Genomic DNA, 25,932 nt, shown 5'->3' on the forward strand with positions numbered 1-25,932 from the left:
TCCCTGTTGCATCTTCTAACTTAAATGTGTGTCATCTGATTTTAGATATCATTACTGTTGGGAAAGATTTCTTGCTATTTACACTACACACCACAAGTTTTGTCTTCTGTGAACTTACGATTCAATCCTCCTACATTTACATCCACATTGTTAATGTAAATCTCACACAGCAGGGGTTCCAGCACCAATTCCCACGGTACACTACAGGTCACAGGCTTTTAATCACGAAAGCAATCCTTGACCGTCGCTGTCTGTAAATGGGACCTTGTCAAAGCTCTTATTGAAGTCTCAACATAGACCATGCTGCCTATTATACCTTGTTATTTCCTTGAAAAAATGTAATCGGATTTTATGCTATATCTGGTAAATAATGCTAACCATTTACTGTAGGTATTAATTCCAGAATTACATTGAACTACAAAAAAGTGCTGAGTGTTTCAAATGGCTGCATGGATCTCATTAAAATATTTCAGGCTGTCTTTGCTTAAAGTTGAACGTGGCCATCAGAGCTCCAGCCATAGCTGCTCACAAATAAGTGGCAAAAGTGAAAACTGTCTTTTGTTATTATAACCTGCTGAAATTCAGGCAGAATTTTTCTGCTGCAGTAGTGAACTCGATTAGAGCACGTCAACCCCTTTCATTGGTCAAAAGCTATTATGCATAATTGTTTTGGACACAAGTATATTTTTCTGATATAAAAATTTGGCGTTTGATATGAATCATTGGGGCTTATTAACCCAACCAAGTTAAAGTAAGCGTTTGCTTAAAAAAGGAATTTGATCTGCTTAATGCATTATTCATTTCTTCAAGAACATAATCATATCTAATCACTTTATTTTACTGTCTTGGATTGGGATAAAGGTGAAGAGGCAGAGCTCTATGGAAAAGCAAAAAACTGCAGTGCTAAAAATATGAAATTAAAAATATGCTTAAAATACTCAATGGAACTCTTTCTTTAATCTTAACATCTATTGAATGTATTGGACAAATATCGTTCAAATGTGACCTGTAATAATGAAAAAACTGCACTAGATAATATCTATGAAATTACATAAAGCGCAATATCTCTTTCAATATTTAGATGTTTTCTGTGGATTTTACTCTTCTAACTTTTCAGAAACTAAGAATGCTTATATTAACTTTTAACTGGTATTGTCATTTTTGACACAACACTGATCTGATCCTAATGCAGGGTTTTGACCTGAAGTATACAATACAATACAATACAATATAATTTATTTGTCACTTGAACCTCATGGAGGCTCAAATGAAATGTTGTTTCTACAGTCATACACACAAGAAAAAAAGACCCAAGACACAACACAATTTACACAGACATCCATCACAGCGCATCTCCTCCTCGCCGTGATGGAAGGCAAAAAAACTTATCTCTCCCCTGCACTTCCCATTCCCCTCCCGATGTCAGAGTCAAAAGTCAAAGCCCCCGGCGGGCGATGGCAATTGTCCCGCGGCCATTAACGCCGCGCCGGGCGATGCAAGGCCGCGCTCCGGGTGTTGTTGGAGCCCCCGGCGGGCGCTAGCAAAGTCCCGCAGCCATTCCAAGTCGTGCCAGGCGGCGATGTCAGGCCCCGCTCCAGGTACTCCTCGACCCCGCGACTCGGGCGGGAGAAGTTGCCGTTGCGGAAGCCCCGAAAAGCGGTCTCCCAACAGGGACCCCGCGGCCGGAGCCTCCGAATCCCCGGGGGTCGGGCCACAGCAGCTCGCCACCACAGCTCCACCCGCTCTGAACTCGGCCAGCTCCATGATGGTAAGTAGTCCACAGCTCCGTGACTGGAGCCCCAGGTCGCTACTGCCGGAGGCCGCTCCACGTTGCAGCCCCAACGACAACGGAGACCCGACAGGGAAAAGGTCGGGCTCTCCGTGCAGGGGAAAGATTTTAAAAGTTCCCCCCCCCCCCCCCCCCCCCCCCCCCCCCCCCCCCCCCCCCCCCCCCCCCACACACACACACACACACACACACACACACACACACACACACACACACACACACACACACACACACACACACACACAGACTAGAAGTGTTGCCTCCATAAATGTTGCTTGATCTACTAATTCCTCCAGCAGTTTGTTTTTTCTACTGCAGATTCTAGCTTCTGCAGTCATTTGTGTCTCCAATGCTGATCTTTAATTGGCGGATGAAAGAGAGTTAAGTGTCAACTTTCAATAAATCTGGGACAAATAATACTGAGTTTTCTTTTTTCTCTATTTTCAGGGCAATTAAAGCATTTCAGGAGGTGCTTTATATTGATCCCAGCTTCTCTCGAGCCAACGAGATTCACTTGCGTCTTGGGTTGATGTTCAAAGTGAACACAGACTATGAGTCAAGTCTTAAGGTAGGCATAGAGAATGAACACAGCTCAGAACATTGACACTTTTATATTTTTCTGGTACTTAATATTCCTTTTGTGTGATGGAAACCTCATTACATTTGTTTCTCAAGTCTTAATTTTGGCAGAAACAACCATTTTTGTTAACTCCATATATGAATCACCGGAGATTTGGCGTGCAACTTTTATCAAGCACTTTGTCAGATGCCAGGTTTTGATTGTCTTCATGGACTACTGTGGACTTCAATCACTCAATAGACAGTTTCTGTTGTGAATTTGTGCAATGTTTGGGCAGAAATAGGTAGCTCCAGGCCTCGTCTTTCTTTGGCTGTAGTGGTCTTTTCAACATGTATCCCATTGTTTATAACTGGCCACGTCAGGATCACTGACCAGAGCTGAACACAGTTGTTGCACATTATGAGGAGTGATGTTATCCACTCCTTATTGTGGCTTTTTTATGTATGAAGGTTACATTTGCAGTGTGTTGTTGGAATCATCACCCGCTTCTACCCTATACCTAAACAAGGGGAACTGCGTTGTCAATATCAAAGATCACTATTGTTACTGAATGATACAAAATTGAATTTCAACTTATTGGATGTAAATCGCTCACATATAAAACCACAGCTGGAAGCTGTAAGGACACTTTCTTCCAGCTACAAGGATAATTGTCTTTCATTTTCTCTCAATGATTGATTTGAATATGGTAGATACAATTAGAATTTCTGTATCTATCAGTTAGAAGTTCATTATACCCATATTATTAACATGCAGACTATGGGTTAGATTTGTGTTCTCCCACATATGAGAAAATTGGGCGAGTTCTTTATACCTTGGCCATTGGTACCTTGGAGTGTTCCTGGGCCTTCCTTGCCTTCAATGTCTTAAGAGGTTGTGTGCCTGAATCAGCTTCAATCTTTTTATCATTAGCATCCTACAAAACAAAACTTATTTCCTTTAACAGGTCTAGCTTTCAAAGGCCCTTTGTACAGCAGTCCATTGTAAGGATGCTTCCTATTACATTACCGTCTTGTACTGTAAACCTTTTTCAGAGTTTCATGATACACAAAATTATTATTGCACTTGCAGCACAAAAAAGGACATTAGAGCCATCATATCAAGCCAGCCAAAAATGGACTTTGGGCTAATCTTGTTTCCCAGCTCTTTGCCGACAATCCTGCAGGTTATAGCTCTTCAAATGCCCCAGTTCACCCAAAGTGATCAGGTAGCAAGAAAAATAGAGGCAAATTGCATCTTGACTATATTTTGATTAGGGTAGAGTGCAGTCATGACCCTATTTAATTGAAACATATGCCTGACAAATCTAATAAACCTTTCAAAGGCATGACTAAAATAGTGCACAAGGGAATGCTTTTAATGATCTCTGTAATTCTTTGATTTATTTCCTAAATCATAATTGGAGCCCAGAACTGTAATGCATCTTTGAAAAGATGATGTGTTGGACAGCTATTCCTTCACAAGCAGATCAAAATGAATGTTTGATTTAAATTTATTTAATTGCTTGAGTAACTCTTTAGCTGTTAGGAACACAGGGCATTGCTTTCTGTCAGATCAGATATTTGGGCTGTAATGGTGTTTAAGAAGCTGTACTTTATGGTCTAAAATACTTTTACTGATAGATCACAGCTGCACCACTGTGAAACATTTCTACTTGCCTCCTCCCTACCCTTTGTTTCATATAAAATCTTTTAACTTTGTTTATTTACAAAATATTAATTCCAGGTAAAATTATGAGCAAATTTTGGAGAAATTATAACTAAAATTCTGCAGACCAGTAGGCACTCAATACTGTATTGAATTAAAATGCAGGACCTCTTAGCTCTGTGGCTGTTCTGGTATGCAAAGTGGTGAACCTTTTTTCTCATTGCCGGTTTCATTTCCAATGGCTTTCACTACAATTTTTATGAAATGCAATCTTCCTCACATAAAACAAATGTAAAAAGTTAAAAATATAAATTATATAACAAAGAATAAGCAACTAATTCCTGCATTTGGTATTCAGAGTAGTCTAACAAGCAGTGATATTGTAAACAACAAGCTCGCACAAAACAGGAACAGCACAATGATTAAAATGCAATAACTGCAGCTAATTGTGGATGCAGCCCAGGCCATCACACAAACCAACCTCCCTTCTATTGAAAGTAGACAAAAAATGCTGGTCAATTCGTCCCTTCCCACCAAGACCACCCTCTCTGGTACTTTTCCCTGCAACCACAGGAAATGCTACACCTCCCCCCTCGACTTCATCCAAGGACCTAAACAGTTTTTCCAGGTGAGGCAGAGGTTCACCTGCACGTCCTCCAACCTCATCTACTCATCCGCTATCTGCATCCACATCGGCGAGACCAAGAGTAGGCTCGGTGACTGCTCCGCCGAACAACTCCGATCAGTCCGTACTAACCAACCTGATCTCCCGGTTGCCCAGCACTTCAACTCTCCCTCCCATTCTGAATCTGACCTTTTTGTCCTGGGCCTTCTCCATTGCCAGAGTGAGGCTCAGCATAAATTGGAGGAACAACACCTCATATTTCGCTTGGGTAGTTTACACCCCAGCAGTATGAACATCGACTTCTCTAATTTCAGGTAGTCCTTGCTTTCTCCCTCCTTCCCCTCACTGCCTTCCGGGCCGATCTCAGGCCCCGACCACTGAAGACGCCACCGTCTTCGACCTCCAGGGCCTCCTCGGGGCCGTCGCCGACCTTCAAAGACTCACCAATGCCGCCGACCCTCGCTGCCTCATGGGACCACCAACCCTCGCTGCCTCACCGACACCGCCGACCCCCGCGGCCTCACCGGAGCCGTCCATTATTGCTGCCTCTCCGGCCTTCCGCTGACTGGCTGTTCTGATGCCTCTCCCACTAACCCGGACTCCACTCCCCGTGGGCCTCCACCGGCAACTCTGCTACTCCACCGCGCACCAGCGGGCCGCCGCCGTCGCCTTACCTGGGTCCCAGGCTCAGCACCAGGCCTGAAGTCTGCACGCTGCAGAATCTCACAATACCTGTTCGAGGCGTACTGTGGCCATATCATTGAACTCTACCTTCGCTACATTGACAACTACATTGGGGCTAGCTCCTGCACCCATGCAGAACTCACTGACTTCATCTATTTCACCACCAATTTCCATCTGGCACTCAAATTCACCTGGACTATTTCCGACATCTCCCTACCGTTCCTTGATCAAAACATCTCCATCGCAGGTAACAGACTACTGACTGACATCTACTACAAACCCACTGACTACCACAGCTATCTTGACTACAATTTTTCCCACCCTGCTCCCTGTAAGGACTCTATCTCCCCACCCCACCCCCTACTGCCAATTCCTTCGTCTATGCCACATCTGCACCCAGGATGAGGTGTTCCAGACCAGGGCATCGGAGATGTCCTCATTCTTCAGGAAACGTGGGTTCCCCTTTTTGACTATAGATGAGGCTCTCGACAAGGTCTCCTCTATATCCCGCAGCTCTGCTCTCACTCCCCTTCCCCTCCCACTCGTAACAAGGACAGAGTCCCCCTTGTCCTCACCTTCCATCCCATCAGCCGGCGCATAGAAAATATAATTCTCTGACACTCGCCACCTCCAGCGAGATCCTGCCACTGGCCAGATCTTCCCATCTCCGCCCCTTTTGTGCTTTCCGTAGAGACCGCTCCATCCATAACTCCTGGGTCAATTCGTCCCTTCCCACCGCCTCCCCTGATACTTTCCCCTGCAACTGCAGGCAATGCTACACCGGTCGCTTTACCTATCCCCTCGACTCCATCCAAAGACCCAAACAGTCTTTCCATGTGAGGCAGAGGTTCACCTCCAACCTCATCTACTGCATCTGCTGTCGTAGGTGTCACCTTCTATACATCAGTGAGACCAAGCGTAGGCTCTGCGACCGATTCGCCGAACATCTCCGCTCAGTCCGTACTGACCAGCCTGATCTCCCGGTTGCCCAGCACTTCAACTCCCCCTCCCATTCTGAATCTGACCTTTTTGTCCTGGGCCTCCTCCATTACTATAGTGAGGCCCAATGTAAATTGGAGGCACAACACCTCATATTTCGCATGGGTAGTTTACACCCCAGCGGTATGAACATCGACCTCTAATTTCAGGTAGTCCTTGCTTTCTTCCTCCTTCCCCTTCCCAGCTCTCCCACATAGCCTACTGTCTCCGCATCTTCTTTTTTTCTCCCCCACCCCGACATCAGTCTGAAGAAGGGTCTCGGCCCGTAATGTTGCCTACTCATTTTCTCCATAAATGCTGCCTCACCCGCTGAGTTTCTTCAGCATTTTCTGTCTTCTTTCGATTTTCCCAGCATCTGCAGTTTCTTCTTAAATACTCGCTTCAATTGATTCCATTTATATCTCACTTTACCTCGGCAAGGCCAGCAGCATAATCCCGGACGAGTTGCACCCTGGCCACTCCCTCTTCTCCTCTCCCATCAGGCAAAAGGTATAGAAGTGTGAAAATGCACACCACCAGATTCAAGGACAGTTTCTTCCCAGCTGTTATCAGGCAACTGAATCATCCTACCAGAGAGCAGTGTTGAACTACTATCTACCTCTGAGATGATCCTCGGGCATCCTTGATCAGACTTTGCTGGCTTTACCTTGCACTAAACGTCATTCCCTGATCATGTATCTATACATTGTAAATGCAATGATTGTAATAATGAATTGTCTTTCTGCTGACTGGTTAGCACACAACAAAAGCTTTTCACAGTACCTATATGTGAAAATAAATTAAACTGAACTGAACTATCCAGTTGTGAAATATGGCATTGGAAATTTGAGTTAATTCACTTTATTCCAAAACAGTTATTTTAGTGTTAAGATAGACACAAAATGCTGGAGTAACTCAGCAGGACAGGAGCATCTCTGGAGAGAATGAATGGGTGAAGTTTCGGGGTCACTGATTCGAGGTCACACAATATTTTCTTAGTTTGGTGTCTTTTTGCTGTCCATTGTGGATGGACTGTAATATTAACCTGCAAGTTAGACTGCAGGCTTCGAATGAAAAATTGTTGATTTGTAAAAGCCTGTGTTTCAATTCTGGGAGACCTTTTGCATTTCTAATGCTCACAAGGCTGTACTCCCTCGACATGTTCCTGGCAAGACAAACAAATTTTGATATGCGAGGAAAAGGGAGAGCTTAATGAGATGATTCTGCTGCACGTGCTGCACGTTCTCCTTCTCCCACTAATGAGCCTACTAAATAGAACTTGGCTAGCTTCCAGTGGTGTGATTAACAAATAGCTTTCAGCGTCCCAGTTATTTGAACAAAGAGCAATCTTCAATAGAAACACGGTAGTGCTCTAATACGACATATACTGTAAGAACTTTCCCCTTGGTTTCCTTCACCTTCCTAATTTTATCTTGTGGTAAGTTGGAATAAATGCTTTGTGCCATTGTGTTTAGAACAGGCATATGATTGTACCTTAATTTGTATTTAGACATTGTATTTGTTAAACAGTTACATAGTAGTTTGCAGTATTAACTTGATAGACTGGTAAAGTTAGCTGTAGAAAAATGTTGCCCTCATTTAATATGTGGATGTGGTTCCATGGAAAATGGTTCATTAGTAAGTACAATGACAATTCAGTGATCTGTTTATTTATGCATGATTCTTTGCTATTCAGCTCTAGAGAAACACCTAGTTTCATAGGTAGCATTTATTGGTAGATTCTGAAGATAAGTTTCCTAGTGAGGGTGCAAAAGATGCAACTATGATTGTATTTGCTCTACAGTTTGTACAGAGCAAGGTACTAAAGCCGAATGATTTCAAATATATCTTTTAGGTGGTATAATTGTAATGCCTGGGCTGCATTTAATAGCTAGCATGGTGATTTAAAGAATACTTGCAACTTTTTTTGCTCTGCCATTCAATTTTTATATGTAATGTTGCTTGCCTGTCAAGAAATAAAGCAATCGGTTTCTATCCTGTGAAAAGAGTTGCCTGTTTTAGATTGAGTTGCCTTTTTTAGGTGAAATGTTGATCTGGTAATTTATAACTTTCTGAAGTTCTTTGTACCATGTGCTAATTTAACCCAGGAAAAAATTGTATCTTTTAAGCAGCTGTATTTTAATAATTTATTCTTTAATGTACAAGATTATATTCTTAGATTATTCTCTACAAGATTTACTCTTAACATACAAGATTATTTTCAGAGATATTTATATTATTTTTCTAGATCATGGTAGTTGAAAACTAAATTTAATTTGTCATTTGTTCAATGATTGTCTCAACAAGCTTTTTTTTTTACCCTCCACAAACCTTTTTGACCCAGAAAATAATTAGACGAGATAGACCAAAAGTAAATATCCAGCAGTCATCTTGTAAATTTTGTTTCTTAAGGAAATCTTAGTACTCCAGCATTCTTTTAATATCGTTTGGATTTATTTAATGCCACTCTTCTGAACTCCTCAATAAAAGTAAACTAAAGGAATATAAAGAAACTCAGAAGCACTTGTTTAAGGGTATTTTATTATTATTCTTTTATTTTCTTCAGATATTGAAAGAAGCCATTTGACCCAATGTATTTGACCCCAGTGCAGCTCTAGGGAGAATCTGAATGTTCCACTTATTTCTCTATGCCTATTCACTTGCTTCCCATATTAACAGCTCTTGATTCTTGCACCACCCCAAATGCAGGAAACAAAAAACAGTATATTTAATATAATTGAAGGGAAAGTATTGAATGGAAAAGATTTAAGTGACTCCTCCTTGATGCATTGTCATTTTTCTGATGGCAATGTTTAAAATTCTAATTCTGCTTTCCAATCCAGTTAGTGATTATGTATTTAAAAAAAAAAAGTACTGGCACATTGGTTTCATCAGACCTGAGGTTTTTCACTACGTGAGCATTTTCAAAATGTATTCGTTTAAGTGCGTTGCCATCCTATTTGCCCTGGAAAAGATGGAAGTGATCTCCTTGATCCGTTGTCTCTTTTCTGATGGAGGGATTCCCTGAATGCTGTTTGGCCAGAAATTCCAGAATTTAGACCCAGTTGAGTTTCTGGTCATTTACAACCCGCAAGCCGTTTATTAAAGATTTGAGTGATGGTAATGACATTGAATATCAGGGGTAGGTAGTTGGACGCTAGTGTTGGAGATCCTTGTTAGCATTGCAATGTGAATGCTAATTGCCATTTCTTCGTCCATGTCTGAATGTTGTTTTGGTTTTGCTTTATTCCTGCATAAACTGCTTCGATTTCTGAGGAGTTCTAATTGGAATTGGACATGGGGGTATAATCCACAAGTAGTTCCGATCCCGCCCTTGAATTAGTGGAAATGTCACTGATTAAGATGGTTGCACCAAAGGCACTCTCCTATGCCTATGATCAATGACTTCCAACACAAAGCCATCTTTCTGTGTGTAAGGTATGAGCCCAGCCATTTGATACTTTCTCCTTCTTATGCTCGTTCACCGGCTTTACCAGAACTCCTTGATGGCACTCTTGGTGAATGCTGACATCATATCAAGGACTTTGACTTGGACCTCTTCTGATTTTCAATGACGATTCAGAGTGATTGTTGTGAAAATCAAGTGAAGAACATTATCTGTTTAAGGCTGTTGCAAACAAAAGCTACGTTTATAATTATTTAAAAAGGTAAAATGTGAACTGATTTTTGGCAAATGAGCCTTGGGATTATTATTTAATAAGCTGCTCCTTGTGCTCCAATACCATTTTTACCCCTGGGGAAAATGGGATATCAAGGCAAAGAACTATAATATGTTTAGTGTCTGATATTTGTTAATTATTTTAACTTGTTTCCTGCATATGATTATGAAAATGTTTGCTTAAAATAACATACTACACCTGCACCACTCGTAGGATTCTTCTGTTTGTTGGGGGAAAAGGAATTTCTTGTTAAGAGATGTCCTGAGTCAGAAATTGTTAATAGAATATAGAACAGTACAGCACATAATCAGGTCCTTTGGCCTGCAATGTCTGAACCGATGATGTTAAGACCAAGCCTGCATATAATCCATATCCCTCCATTCCCTGCATATCCATCAGGGCTCGAAATTAACGGTTGCCCGGGTGCCAATGGCCACCAAAAGTCCCGCCGGGCAACCTAAAAGCCGTGCCATTTTGCCCGGCTTTTAGGAGCGGAGGTGTTGGGTGAAGCGATCGCCAATCCTACGCTTGGTCTCACCGATGTAGAGCAGCTGACACCTAGAGCAGCGGATGCAATAGATGAGGTTCAAGGAGGTGCAGGTGAACCTCTGCCGCACCTGGAAAGACTGCTTGGGGCCTTGGGGGGGGGGGGGGGTGGTGAAAGAAAGCAAGTGGCGGAGACAGTAGGCTGTGGGAGAGCTGGGATTGGGAGGGGAAGGAGGGAGAAAGCAAGGACTATCTGAAATTGGAGAAGCCAATGTTCATACCGCTGGGGTGTAAACTACCCAAGCGAAATATGTGAGGCTGTTCCTCCAATTTGCGGTGGGCCTCACTCTGGCCATGGAGGAGGCCCAGGCCAGAAAGGCCGGATTAGGAATGGGAGGGGGAGTTGAAGTGCTGAGCCACCGGGAGATAAGGTTGGTTATTACAAACTGAGTGGAGGTGTTGTGCGAAGTGATCGCCAAGCCTGCGGTCAATCTCACCGAGGTTGATCATACGCTGAATAATCCAACCACATTTTTGTTTGGAAGTGGAAAGAAATAATAGAAATTGCATTCATTGCAATGTGTAAAAATAATTGAGATACTGTATTATAATTTTGCTGCATGTCATTGTGGTATATATCATGTCATTGGTGAATATGTTTAGTTCGTGACTTTATTTGAAGCAGAACTAATATGCGAATGCTTGCTTCATTGAGCATAATTTCGACTGGTAACTACGCACTTCGTCCGAGCACATTATCGCACACACCATGCAAGCCGTCTTAGATGACCACCTAAACTGTCATTTGGCAACCTAAAAAGCTGCCTAGGTTGCCCGGCTAGCAACAGAGAAAAAAAGTTAAGTGAGAGCCCTGTCCATGTGCTTACCCAAGTGTCTTGAATGCCACTATCAAGTCTGCCTCCACCACCACTCCCAGCAGTATGATCCAGTTTGAAGTGATAAAATGTGCCTATTACCGTCCTCCCCCCCCCCCCCCCCCCCCCCCCCCCCCTTTTAACCAATGGGTTCTATCAAAATGGAAGTCCCTGTGTGAAGTGTCTTATCAGTTGGATAATGTGGGAATATATGCAGCTTGTATAGACAGATGATTGTTGTTGCTTTTCATTGGTGAATATTTATTTCATATGTTAAATACATAGGTGAAATAAATTTAACTTTTACTGAACTGATATGTTTGCTGGATGAGGCATGACAAACAAGCACATTTTTTTTTGTAAGCTTTTGTTCTTCCAACTGGTCATGCCTGTCTCAGAGTCAGAAACGTTTGCTGTCACATTGAAATCATGTCATTGAACATATTTTGTTTATAAAAGGTAAAAGGGCTTTTTTGAACGACAGTCCTTTCGCTTCCGGCATAATGTAGTTAAACCCTGTTAATCTTGCATCTGATTATTCAGAATCCCAATAGTCTGGCATCTGGGTCACTCTGGGGTGTGAGCTCAATGTGCAGCCAGAGCCTGGGATTAGAGCCAAGCATGGAAAAAGTTCAGAAGCAAAATGAAATTCAAGAGGAATTGGTAGAAAAGTAGAATGACAGATATAGTTGGGTCGGAAATAGAAGCTCTGGCCACAGACTTGAAAAATATTCTTGACTTTCCTCATTGGAGGAAAAGCAGCAAAGCAGCAAAAAGCAGACAAATTAAGTGAAATCTTTTCTGGAATTCGTTATGTGAATTTTCACGTGTTTATTTTTAAATATTTGTCTCACCGGTTGATTGATGTTCCTGCCTGGTATTTTATGGAAGGGTATAGGTAATTTTATGGCTTGATTTTAACATATTTGGCAAAGTACAAATTAAAGAAAACACACACCAGAAGAAGGGTTTTGACCCGAAACATCGCCAACTCCTTTTCTCCATAGATGCTGCCACACCCGCTGAGTTTCCCCAGCATTTTTTGTCTACTTTTGTTTTTTCCAGCATCTGCAGTTCCTCCTTAAACACACCAGAAGAATGACTTTCCCTTAGTGCAGAAACATCTTTATGTCAATGAGTACATTGTTCACAGATTGTGCTTTCTAGTTCAGTTGACAAAAGTGTTAAATGTGCCAGAAAGAAACAGTGCCACGTTTTTGAAACAGGCAGGTAGCTTCAGGTAAAAATATCAACAATTGTATGTATAGTGGAAAAGAACAGTTTCTTGTTCTGACCAAATATAATTCAAAATTATCCCTTCAATTTCTACCTTTCAAAGCGAGAGCAAATTAATGGATGAAGTTGATATCTTGAGCAATGTTTTTGTCTTTAAATATGTGCGTGGGAAGAAATGGGACGTTAATTGTCGCATTAGACTTTTCAAGATGATCACCTGAAATATGACACGGCAAATTCCTGCCAGTAGTTTTTTTGCACCGATAGTTGCCATTAAATTTCTTGTGACATCATCAATGGTAAATTGGAGATATATTCAGATCTGTAAGAGGAAAGCATGACACCATGTTGTGGATTTGCATTTTGTTGCACAAAGTGTTGCTCATAGTGTTGTCTTTTAAGGTGAGAGTTTGCATCGTCCAGCTTGTTAACAAGCTCTGCAGCCCCTTTTTTTGTCTATATTAATTCCATTTCCTGGCATTCCACCTGTAATTGTCGACGTTGCTTTGAATGATCATCTAACTATTTCTTAAATATTGTGTAAGTATCTCACTCCACCATCACTTAAGGCTGGGGTAGGCAACCTTGTTCTGCATTGGGGCCAGGAGCCACGAGCAGATGGCGGGCCACATCTATTGCCATAGTTAATAAATAGAGGTAATAATAATACATACTAACTAAACTTTGACTTATATTTATATATTAGACCAGATGCGGACACGTTCGGCCTGTCCCCAAGGCAATATTCCACCACGGACCCATAGCCCCCAACTGCGCAGGCGTGGCTGAGGGGTTCCCGTTGTGACGCCAGAGGTCCTCTTTGTGACTCGAGTCATGGCAACCCCCCCCCCCCAACTGCGCCTCGTCAGCCCTCTTCCTACCCCAATCCTTCTCCATTCCTCCTTGTCCCCCAGCACTCCTTCCCCCTCCTCTTCACCCTCCCTCTTTCCCCTCTTCTTCCCCACTCCCTCCCTCCCTCCCTCTCCTTTCCACTACCCTCAGTCAGTTACTCCCTCGCTCCATAACCCCTCCCCCCTCCTTATCTCCCTGCTCCTCATCCCCTATCCCACACCACCTCCTCACCTCCTCCACGGCCCTCCTCTCCCTCTATCCCCCACTCCTTACCTCCCCCACTGCCTCCTCCTCCACTATCCCTCCTCACTTTCTCCTCCCTCTCCCTCCCTACCCCCCTCCTCTCCCCTATCCCCCTGCTCCCCACTCCTCACCATCCCCCTATCCCACCCACACCCACAATGAAAATCGAGATTTAAAAAAAATGAAACCTCCTCCCTATCCCAACCCCCACAATGAAAATCGCGATGTTTCAAAAAAAAAAATGAAACCTCTCCCCCCCCCCCCCCCCCCCCATTCCACCCTGCCCACCTCACAATGAAAATCACGATTTTTCTATAAAATAACATAAATACAATGTTAGCTGTTAATGAAAACAGAAGAATTTGATTAAAACTGATTATATTTTTTGAAAATCGCAATTTATTTATGTAAATGAGATTCGGGATGCCATTGTGATGTAATTGTAATGCTGCTGACGGACAGGGCAAGTGGAAAAGTGGTTTGAAAAGTTGATTTTGTAAAGTTTAAAATGTCAATAACGTAAAATATAACATAAATCCGAACGGAACTTGTTTCATTTACATCCCAGGACAATGGTGAGTAAGGCGGTCCAAAAATTGTAGAGATATCGTGTACGGTTTTGGCGGGGTTTTGGGATATCACATCCATGCACGCATGCGAACAAATCAAGATGAGAGTTTTAGTAATATAATAATAATAATGCTAATAATAATAAGAATAATAAATAGATTTAAGCAATATTATGGCTACTGAATGTAGCAGTTAGTTTGAGACCCTGGTATTTAAACTACCCTCACCCCTCTCTGTCAGTCTGTTTGTCTGTCTCATAGCAGTTAGTGTGACAATTGGTGTTGTTTTTCGCTCGACAGTCTCTCAATATTGGGTGACAGGCTGGAAGAGGCCAGATGCAAGATGCCATCTAAATGGGCATCAGTCAGTCAGTTTCTTAATTTACTCTTTGTGTATTTCATTTTTGAGAAGAAATGTATTCATTTACTAATAATAATAATAATAATAATAATAATGATGATGATAATAATATTCATATCAGAAGAACAGTATTACATATAAATATAAGAATCTCTCTGGAAGAGGAAGAAGTGGAGAAGGAAGAAAGGAAGTTTTAGTAATTTAGTGCTATTGACAGTGATGAGAATGGAGACGGTGGTGAAGGAGGTGGTCACTGTCTGTCACAAATATTTGATGTATTTGATGGACTGTGGGACGAGGGACGGTGTCAGTAACACACACAGTGATACGAAGGCAAGAAACACTATGAGGCGACTGTACATGCATATCACTCAACACTCACCCAAATCCGCAAAATTAAAAAATGGCAAGAGCACCAGTGGATGTGGTGAAGTATAATAACACCAGCCGCAGGTCAAGTGATTTATTGAGAAACGCGCCACCCTTATAATATTTTGAGCAGCTGATGCAACACGAGCTGTGGTATCATCAGTCGCTGTGTCACATACAGAAAATGGGAGCTATGGCATATCTGGACTAATAAAACGAATAGTAAAATAATAATAATAAAACTAATAAAGCAAATAATCTATCTATATATTTAAAACTCTGTGTGTGTCTGGCTGTGTGTGTTTCTGACTTGTGGCTGTCAGCCTTTGATTCGTTGCTTCGCCAACACAAATGCCCTGATTCTTTCCATTTTGGTAGACATTTCACTTTTCATTCCAAGTATCCACTCAATAAATTTTGTCGTGTTTATGCACACATTTTTAATAAAATCCCCCCCACTCACTCATTTTGTCGCCTCCTGCTGGCCAGCGACTATAACGGCTGCTGGCGCCCGCATCTCGACTCAAAGATGCCATTTAAAAACACCCGCACTGCTGATTCCTGAGCCACTTGGGTTGGAGGACCACGTCTCCCGTGGGGGCTACGGGTAGGGAACGGCTGTGTTGGGGGAGCAGACCCAATGGGTCTGCACTTGGTCTAGTATACTTTTAAAACTCTGTCTGTGTGTCTGTCATTTTTTTGCCCGTTGTCATTTTTTTGCCCTTTGATTCGTTACTCCGCCAAAACCACACGCAAAAACACTGAGATTTTTACCATTTCGCTAGCGATTTCACTTTTACATTCGCTCATTCACTTCTCATCAAATTTCGTCATTTTTCTGTACACATTTTTTAATAAAATCCCCCCCCCCCCCCCACTCACTCATTTTTTTGCCTCCTGCTGGCCAGCGACCATAATGGTTCTCCTCCAAAAACGCTGACATTTTTCCCATTTCACTTGCGATTTCACTTCCTCAACTCCCACATTACTCCCTCTGGGAAACCTGCAATTCCTCCGTTGATCGCAGGGACACGGGGAATTGTCACGCGAGATCTGCCGAGGCTTTCCACTCTGCCCGAGGTCGGCCCCGTCCGAGCCGCCACCTCACCGAGTTCAGGTCCACCCCTCTCTCTCTCTCTCTCTCTCTCTCTCTCTCTCTCTCTCATCTCTCTCTCTCTCATCCTCCTCTCCCATCCCTCCTCCCCCTCCTCCCCCTCCCCCCCTCTCCCCCCCCCTTCACCCCCACTCGCTCTCTCCCACCTCCTCCCCTCCTCTCCCCCCACACCCCCCTCATCTCCCGCCCCTTCCCCCTTCTCTCTCCACCCACACCCTCTCTCCCCCTGCCCCTCCCCTCCTTACCCCTCCCCCCTATTCCCTCTCTCCTCTCTCTTCCCCCATCCATCTCCCTACCCCTCTCCCCTTCCTTCCCCACTCAGAGAATTCCACAGATTCACAACTCTCTGGGTGAAAATCACCACTCTCTGTGTGAAAATAGAACATACAGCAACAATTCTGAAGTATATGCAAAGTTATTTTAGCAATAATTTATTTCTGAACTTTGTCATAATTTATGGAGTAATATTTAATATTAGTTATAGTTGGGCAATTAGTGCTTGCAGAGGAGGAGAATATTTGGGCCAGAATTGTGCTGATTTGTGTAGAATTGCAAATCAGCTTGGTGCTTGAATTGCACACAATCCTTCCATTCTCACATCAGCCTACAAGCCTATAATTACTCAGAATCACGGAACTGCAGATGCTGGTTTATAAAAGAAGACACAGAGTGCTAGAGTAGCCCAGTTTTATCCGACAGCATCTCAGGAAAACATAGATAGGTGAAGTTTTTGGCCGGGACCTTCACTGTTGGCGGTGGGTGGGGGGGAAGTAAGCTTGAAGAAAGAAAGGACAGGACACAGCCTGGCAGGTAATAAGCCAAAGAGAGGAGAGGCAGGACAAAGATCACAGGTAATAAACTGAGAGGAGGGGCAGGACAAAGCCTTTAACCTGCCAGGCTTTGTCCTACTCCTCTCCTTCTCCAGCTTTCTTCTTATGCCCCCCCTTACCCAAACATTTATTAGTTTGAAGGATCCCAACCCGAACTCTCACCTCTCCGTGTTCTCCAGAGATGCTACCTGACTTGCTGAGATTCTCCAGCACCCTGTCTATAATTACAATTTGCTGATCATTAATAGTTGATAGAAATATGAGTGGGATGTACAGATATTTGAAGGTTGAGATCATTGCAAATATTAATCGGGCATCTTGACTGGGCTTAATAAACCTTGAAACCCACTCTGATAATATCTTTGCTTTTCGGACAGGGGCCAGATTTCCATTACCCATATACAAACAGTGGCTACTTGATGCAGGAATCATTCTTCGGTGGTGCAAAGTAAATTGTCATGGTTATTGTGGAAACTTTGAAGTTTTACAAGTTAAGCAGGTGCTTATTTGCTGCTTGTGATCACTTGCTGTAATTTCTGTTCATGTTTGTGTGCTGTGCAATTGTCTGGAAGGTTCCAGTAAACACCTGTCACATAGGCTACCATGGTAATAGACATATTTATTTAGACAACCCATGGGATGGCTTTTTGTAAAGGGAATAAAATATTCAAAGCACATGGGGTATATTAGTTTAATTATTTTTTAGATTGTCCTGTGCTGGGATGTTGAAGATGAAAGAAAAATACATTTCGTATTTAATTTTATGTATTAAGAAAGAGATGGTTAACTGTTATTATTGTGAAGGGATTTTGGGGGAACACTGATCATCTTATGATAGAATTTTATATTAGATTTGAAAGTGAAGAAGTTCAAAACATAATTAGGGACTTCAAGCAAAGGGTTATTTGAGGGGAGAGATTAATGTGCTTAATCGGGAGAGCATATTGACTGGTCATATCTTTCAGGGAGTTAAAATTTAAAGAAATGCATATTTTGCAAAATAAATACCCATCTTAAAGTGGAAAAAGCTCAGAAGGAAGAGTGATTCATTGATGAGTAATTGGAGATAGTGTTAAACCAACGGTAGAGGCTTATGTTGCCAGAAATAGCAGGACTGAGAATTGTGAGCAGTTTTTAATTCAGTAAATGAGGATCAAAGACACAAAGGCAGAATAGAATATGATAGTAGACTGACGAATATCTGAAACACGGTGGGAGTTTTTATTGGAAAATAGAAAAGATTAACAATGGCAAATATGGGGCCCTTATTGAAGACCTCATTGACATTTAAATTAAAAAAAATCTTGAAGAGCTTTACAAACTAGATGCATGTTTCCCTGGTGGATGAGCTTGGACTTGGGTTAGAGTTTGGGAATAAGGATTAGGCTGTTTGGAACTGAGATGAGATATTTCTTTACTCAGAACAGGTAATCTTTTTTGCATTTTTCATGCTGCAGTAGAGGAGTCTTAAACCCCTTTCTCACGGGGCGACTTGACGCAAGAGTTAACCAGAGTTAACCTCTTGCGATAACCGTACGGCATTCAGATTCAGATTCAGATTCAATTTTAATTGTCATTGTCAGTGTACAAGTGTACATTCGTGGACCACCGTGGCGCTAACGGCAGGTACTCGTGTAACTTGGTGACTCGGGAGAAAATTCAAACAAGCTTGAATTTCTCCAAGAGTGACTTGTACACTTGTGGTTGAACATTGCAACATTATATGCACGTAGTGGCCAGTGCGATATCCGTACTGACTCTTGCGTGTACCGTGGGAATTCCTCCTGCGAACGGTGAACCCGGAAGCTGGAAAGAGGGGACAGAAGGTGAGTAAAAATTGTCTTCTGTGGGATTGAATTTAAAAAATAAAGATTTGCATCCGCATATGGACATCAACTTATTCATGAGTTATGTTAATGAGATTCAAGAAAATAATAATAATCTTTAAAAGGGACTTTACTGAAAGTTCCCGCATTTCGGGTCGGGACCCCTCTTCAAAATACCCTGCTGAGGTCATCTGTTGATGGCCCTGATTTGTCCCGGTCTTTTCTTGCTTCCAGTCCCCCCCTACAATCATCCCGAAGAAGGGTCCCGACCAAAAATGGAATCTATTCCTTTTCTCCAGAGATGCTGCTTGGCCCGCTGAGTTACTCCAGCATTTTGTGTCTAACTTGCTGATTCAGACAGTTTTTGATTATCAAGGATTTTGCGCTGACTCTTTACTCTGAAACACACGTTGGAAATTTAAACTTGGGCGCAACTAACATCGTCAAACTACCGTGGGAACTCTTTAACGCAGCGGGCAGGCAGCAGTTAATTGTTGCTCCCTTCAGTTTCCCAGGGGGTCGGACGGGACTGGAGTTGGGAGGGAAAGGTGGGGGAGTCGAGGGAGAGGAGGGGGAGACAGATGGGGGTATCTTCATTTACTGGCGGCGGGTGTCTGTCACTGAAACAGGCAGGTGAGATTTCACATCCACCTTGTGTGTGCCTCTCTCTCCCTCCCTCCCTCTCACACAGGCTGAGAGACTCTGCCTCTGTGAGTGTACGTCTCTTTCTCCCCCTCTCCCACACACAGTAAGACCAAGGTACTGTGCTCAGTCCATCTGTGTCTTCCACATACACAGTAAAACTCTGCTTTGTGTGTGTATATACGTCTCCCCTCATTTCTCTCTCTCTCCCCCCCATCATTTGTGCCACGTGATGATTTAATTACACTTGACAGTTTACAATGGCTTTCAAGATTTAATGGGAAAGCTCGGGAGACGGACAAGTCACTCGCACAAATAACAGAAATGCCGATTACCGTGGGAACTCTTTGTCTACCCCCCCATTTTATCGTGCTAGACCACGACCACTTCACTCTGGTTACATCTTGCGTCAAGTCGCCCCGTGAGAAAGGCCTATTAGGTGTGTTTCAATACTGAGATTGATAGATTCCTGGGTAGTCGTGGCATTGGGAAATAAAATTTCTGTCCCATTTGTGGCTTGTTCTCAGTTCAGGAAATTATTGTCACATGCGATTGTTCAATAATTCGCTTCTGTTCATGCCTTCCCAATTTAAAAAAACCATCAAGAACTAATGAGGCAAATTACACCTCAATGTTTATTGAATTATTAATGATTAATCTGTATAACTGCTCTACTTGTTTGTTAACCAATACTAACACACAAATGCTACACACCACTATTATCTATAATCCAGTCCGGGTTTCGATCATACTGGCACCATTCATACTAACAGCTCCTGACACAAGCTGCCAGTCGTGATGCAGACACAGTGATGCCAACATGCGATGTAACTTCATTATATGCCAATAAACCTGTTGGATCTTTACTTTGAATATGTGTCAGTTGCTCTACATGGTGTCAGAGTTTCTGGACCATTCTATGCCTAGTTTTTCGCGTTTTCTTTTGCTTTATTTCCCCAGATTTTTCTCTCCCACTTTCATTATGGCTCATACGTTTAAAACCTCCCTGGTTTTCGATGCTGACCTTAGTGAGAGTTGTCGAATTTTTGAAAGAGATTTTAACGTCTACATTCGGCCTGCCCATCGTGGAGCGCCTCCCCATCATATAGCTGCTGTATTTCTCAACGTTGCGGGATCAGAAGCTATTCAACGAGTTGAACAGTTCAACTATGCTCCGGCTGTATTGGATGGCAAAAATGTGGAGATCGCTCCTGCAGAGTCTCTGGACGATCCAGGTTTGTTTAATGAACAAGTTCAGACAACTGTGTGAACTTCGGACGAATATGGTGATGGAGCGCAACCAGTTTTTTCAAAGAACCCAGCTCCCTGGCGAGCCAGTCGAGGCTTACATAAGTACCATAAAGCACATTGCCAGTCGGTGCTGTTTCAGGGATCTGTACGACGAGCTTGTCCGCGACAGATTGGTGAGTGGTGTCCTGAACGATAAAGTGAGAAGTGAACTACTACAGAATGCTGATCCAACTCTCATCGGGGCAGAGAATGCCTGCCGCATTGCTGAAGTTACTGACTCCCATACCAGCCTTGCAGGGTCGGGTCAGCATTCCTCGTACCATGTGAATGCCGTTCTACCGTGCTCAACGCCTGCCACCAGAAGTGACTCAGCCTGGCAGGTTTCTTGATAAATGTAATAATTGTGGTGGTTCACACTCCACTGTCCGCAAGCAAATGCCATGCCTACTGGGAAAGTTTGCCACTACTGTAAACGAAGAAATCACTTTATTCGGTGCTGTCGTGCCCGCAGAGGTCGTACTGAACCCAAGTAGCCAGTGCACCTGCTCCAGCAAGATGGTTCCCACAGCATAACCGATCGAGACTAAGCTGTGCCGTCTCCCTGTGGGAATCCTTCTGAACCTGACATTTCCATTCTAAACATACATTCTCTGTCTGAAACTTCATGTAAACGACACGATCCCGAGATCACTTTTTGGATCAACAACACTACTGCTGTGGCAAAAATTGACATTGGAGCTCATTGTAATGTCATGTCCTTATCTAAGTTATCCAGGGTCAGGAATGCAGAATCTATTGTAAACACCAAAACTTTGTTAATTCCTTTCGAAGGTGGAGGTTCACCCAGTTGGGAAGGGGTGACCTGCAGTGCCACCTAGCGACACGTGTGCACAAGCTGAACCTTTTCATTGTCCCAGGAAAAGTGACAACTTTACTTGGCACCGATGCCTGCCAGGACTTGGGATTGGTAAGCTTTGGAGAAAAAGTGCACCGACTTTCCCTTGCCCAATCTCAAGCTCAACCCCCTAAAGTGCAGATTTTGTGTCAAGGAAGTGAAGTATGTGGGACACGTTTTTACTAGTGATGGACTCAAACCAGATCCTTCCAAGACCATTGCCATCAATGAACTGCCAGTTCCCACAGACGTAACCAGTCTACAGAGATTCCTGGGCATGGTGAACATTCCGAACTTTAGCGAACTGTCAGCCACGCTGCAGCAGCTAACACACAAGGACGCAACCTGGTCCTGGTATACACAACACCAGAGGGCGTTTGACGCCCTAAAACAGCAGCTGTCCTGTGCCCCGACTCTGGCACAATTCGATGTGAAGCTGCCTGTAACACAAACCTGCAATGCCTCCCAGCATGGCTTGGGTGCTGCCTGTCTTCAGAGTACCAGTGAGGGTGACATATACCTCTCGCACAATGTCTGAGACTCAGCAATGCTATGCTCATTTCGAGAAGGTGCTATAGGCAGTGGTTTTCGCCTGTGAGAAATTCAAAGACTTTATTTTTGGAAAGACTGTGACTGTTGAAACAGACCACCAGCCCCTAATCAGCATCTTAAACAAGCCGATCCATGCCGCTCCTGCCCGACTGCAGCGGATGATGATGCAGCTTCAAACGTACGATATTAAACTTATTTACAAACCAGGCAAAGACATGCACCTAGCCGACACTATCCAGAGCCCCACGCAAGACCTGCGAGCAACAACTGTCAGACAACGACACCTACATTGTGATGATGGTGTTCTACCTTCCCACTGAATGCCTGGACAACTTGGCTGCGTAGATAGCAGTCGATGACACCCTACAGTCACTGTCCTCGATCATCCGGCATGGCTGGCCGGATAAACAATACAAGGTACCAGTTGCTGTTCGCCTGTACTTCCCGGTCCGCGACGAGCTTGTGCTCCAGGACGGTGTGATTGTCAAGGGACACAAGGCGGTCATTCCAACTACCTTATGGGATAAATACTTTGACTCTGTCCACGGGGGACATCCCGGCATCGAGGCAACCAAGCTTCGAACTAAGAGGTTGATTTTCTGTCCCGGTATGACCGAGTTCATACGGGAGAAGGTGGAAGCTTCCGCGATCTGCAACAACCTGGTGCCCCATCAACCCAAGCAGCCACCTCCCACCCAGCTCCCGCTTTGCCATGGTCCACAGTGGCAACTGACATTTTCGAATGGCGCGATAAACAATACCTGGTTCTTGTTGACTTATACTCGGGCTGATTTGAGATTGACCTGCTTCCCAGCCCCACTTCAGCGGTAGTGGTTCAAAAGCTAGCGCGCCGCTTTTCGGTTCACGGGGCGCCCTCGAAACTCCTGTCTGACAGCGGAAGCCAGTTCACCAGTCAGTGTTTCAAGAATTTTGCCCAACGATGGGACTTTCGTCACATTATCAGCAGTCCTGAGTTCCCTCAATCGAATGGGCTGGCCGAGCGGGTGGTGCGGAGTGCCTAACAGGTCACATTTGGCATAATCCGATCTTTACCTGGACTTGCTCAACTTAAGAAACATTGCCCACGACCCAGTGCTCGGGTCTCCTGCCCAACGTCTCATGTCAAGGCATACCCATACCACGCTGCCCGTACCCAAGCAACTACTGCAGCCATAAGTTCGCAAACCATCGGTAATTCAAGCACAGCTTCAGCACAAGCGCGAGATCCAGAAACAATCTTACGACAAAACAAGCCTCTGGCGAGTGGTCAAGCTGTACGACTTCAGACTGACAAGGGCCACGGTCGCCTTGGTTTAATCCGCAGCCCTGCACCGGAATCACGTTCGTACATGGTTGATTCGAATGGAGGGACCTGCCAGTGAAACCGTCAGCACCTTCTACCAGTGAAGGAACCACAAGCCACGATCCCGTATCCAGATGTTCCAGGACTGTTTAACCGAATGACTGATACACTTTCATCCCCGGCCCGACGTCCGCCCATCATGTATCCTGCCTTCTCGCAACCACGTTCGGTGCCCTGGTCTCCTGCTTCACCTCACCTGTCTCACGGATCTCCGGTATTCCAATATCCCCCAGTCTTTCCGTTTTTGCCGGTGAAGGATGGAGATGCGAGCTTATACCGTACGCATGCGGGTCTTATTTGTAAACCTACCCGTAGATACGGGGACTATGTTTAACCTGCTCCAGCGCTGAAGTAACTTGTCTTTTTGTACACACACCAGTTAAACTTGATTAGTTGTACTTACATATATATTCGTAGTTACGTTATTTTCTTAAGAGGAAAGATGTAGATCTGCTCTACTTATATGTTAACCAATTCTAACACACAAATGCTACACACCACTATTATCTATACTCCAGTCCGGATTTTTATCATACCGGCACTATTCATACTAACCACTCCTGACACAAGCTGGCAGTCGTGATGCAGACACAGCGATGCTAACACACTGTGTAACTTCATTATATGCCAATAAGCCTGTTGGATCTTTACTTTGAGTAGGTGTCAGTTGCTCTACATAATGGCAACATTTAAAAATTGGGTCAGCATTTGTTCACCATATAGACTAACTTTCAACCATGGACTAACTGCATTGTGTTCTTCCTTGTAAATATGGGTATGCTACATTGAATTAAATTTCAACTTTGCAGATACAATTTTTGCTTTGTGTCTGACTACATTAAGCTTATAACTTCCTCAAGTAAATGTGAGACACCCCGATCTTTAAATTTAAATACAGGTGCACAACCTTTTATCCGACGATCCAAATAACGAAAACCTCCGAATAGCGACATTTTTTCGGTCCTTGAAGAAAGGTCCTTGAAAACGTTCACCGAGGGCGGCCCGCAGAGGTGACAGCGGAACCTCCGGTCGGTCCTCGAAGAAAGGGGAACTAAATCCCCATTCATAAAAGAGAAGATGAGGGTATATTGCGCGGGAGGGTTAATAATTGACAATATGCTGCTACCTGCCAGCTGAGTTAGAAAGTTCCCACGGTAGACACACGATACACAGTGTATCGTGAGTCTTGCGTGGGAACTTTTTAACAGCGTGCAGGCAGCAGTAGATTGTCGCTCCCTTCAGTTTCACCCCACCTACACCCCTCTGCTTCCCGGCCATGTGTGTGACCCCTTCCCTCCCCTCTCCAGCTCCCCGCTCATTGCACCGGCGCGGGGGCTTTGTACTGTCTTCACGTCGCGGTGCTAGCAGCACAGTGCTAGTCACCAGAGACGTCAGGACCAACGAAACACTGACCCCCAGGCCCACTGCAAGCACGGAGATCCCAGATCAGCAACTCCAGCCCAGCCCCGTTCCAACTCCAGAGGAACACGCTCCCCGTATGGGCAGAAGCTGATGGTGTGCAAGAATAACGTCTTGTTCTTGGGGTGGCGCAGCTCGGGCTGTGAGCGAATTGCCACTTGTCGCCATAGCGGCCCATCGGGGAGCGGATTCCTCTGGAGTTGGAGGGGGAGGGGGGTATTGTGCTGTTTGATCGCCCCCTACTATTCCAGGGACAGGGAGACAGGACGTTCACCGAGGGCAGCCCGCAGAGGTGACAGCGGAACCTCCGGTCGGTCCTGGAAGAAAGGGGAACTAAATCCCCATCCATAAAAGAGAAGGTGAGAGTATATTGCGCGGGAGGGTTAATAATTGACAATATGCTGCTGCCTGCCCGCTAAGTTAAAAAGTTCCCACGGTAGACACGATACACAGTGTAGGCAGCAGCAGATTGTCGCTCCCTTCAGTTTCACCCCACCTACACCCCTCTGCTCCCCGGCCATGTGTGTGACCCCTTCCCTCCCCTCTCCAGCTCCCCGCTCATTGCACCAGCGCGGGGGCTTTGCACTGTCTTCAAGTCGGCGATGGCTGCCAGCAGGTCAGTGCAGTCACCGGAGACGTCAGGACCAATTGGACGTCGACCCCCAGGCCCACCGCAAGCACGGAGAACCCAGAGACCCACAGCCAACAGCAGCCCAGCCCAGCCCCGCTCCAACTACAGAGGAACATGGGTTGCGGATGACGGGGCGCAGCTCGGGGCATCGTAGGGGCCCATCGGGGAGCGGGTTCCTGTTGGTCCTGACGTCTCCGGCCACCTGCTATCCTCCGGGAACTGTACCGCCCTTGCAGGAGAGTGGGGTTGTTTGCAGTTGCAGAGGGAGGGGGCAAGGGCAGTACAGTTCCCAGTCTCAGCTCCAGTCCAGGGGGGTGGCCGGAGACGTCAGGACCAACGGGACAGCGACCCCCAGGCCCACTGCAAGCACGGAGAACCCAGAGACCCACAGCCAGCAGCAACTCCAGCCCAGCCCCGCTCCAACTCCAGAGGAAC

General features: G+C 44.5%; 1 protein-coding gene across 2 annotated transcripts in view; it reads left to right on the top strand.

Moving 5' to 3' along the window:
* The window catches only part of kdm6a (lysine (K)-specific demethylase 6A), a 195,270-nt gene that overhangs the window by 71,988 nt on the left and 97,350 nt on the right, over window positions 1-25,932 (top strand). For both annotated transcript variants that reach the window (XM_055644641.1, XM_055644642.1), the window contains exon 6: window positions 2,237-2,357. In XM_055644641.1, the coding sequence (XP_055500616.1) occupies window positions 2,237-2,357 (121 nt within the window). The remainder of the gene's footprint in view (window positions 1-2,236; window positions 2,358-25,932) is intronic.

This window comes from Leucoraja erinacea, chromosome 13, assembly GCF_028641065.1.
Source record: "Leucoraja erinacea ecotype New England chromosome 13, Leri_hhj_1, whole genome shotgun sequence".
Classification (NCBI taxonomy): Eukaryota; Metazoa; Chordata; class Chondrichthyes; order Rajiformes; family Rajidae; genus Leucoraja; species Leucoraja erinaceus.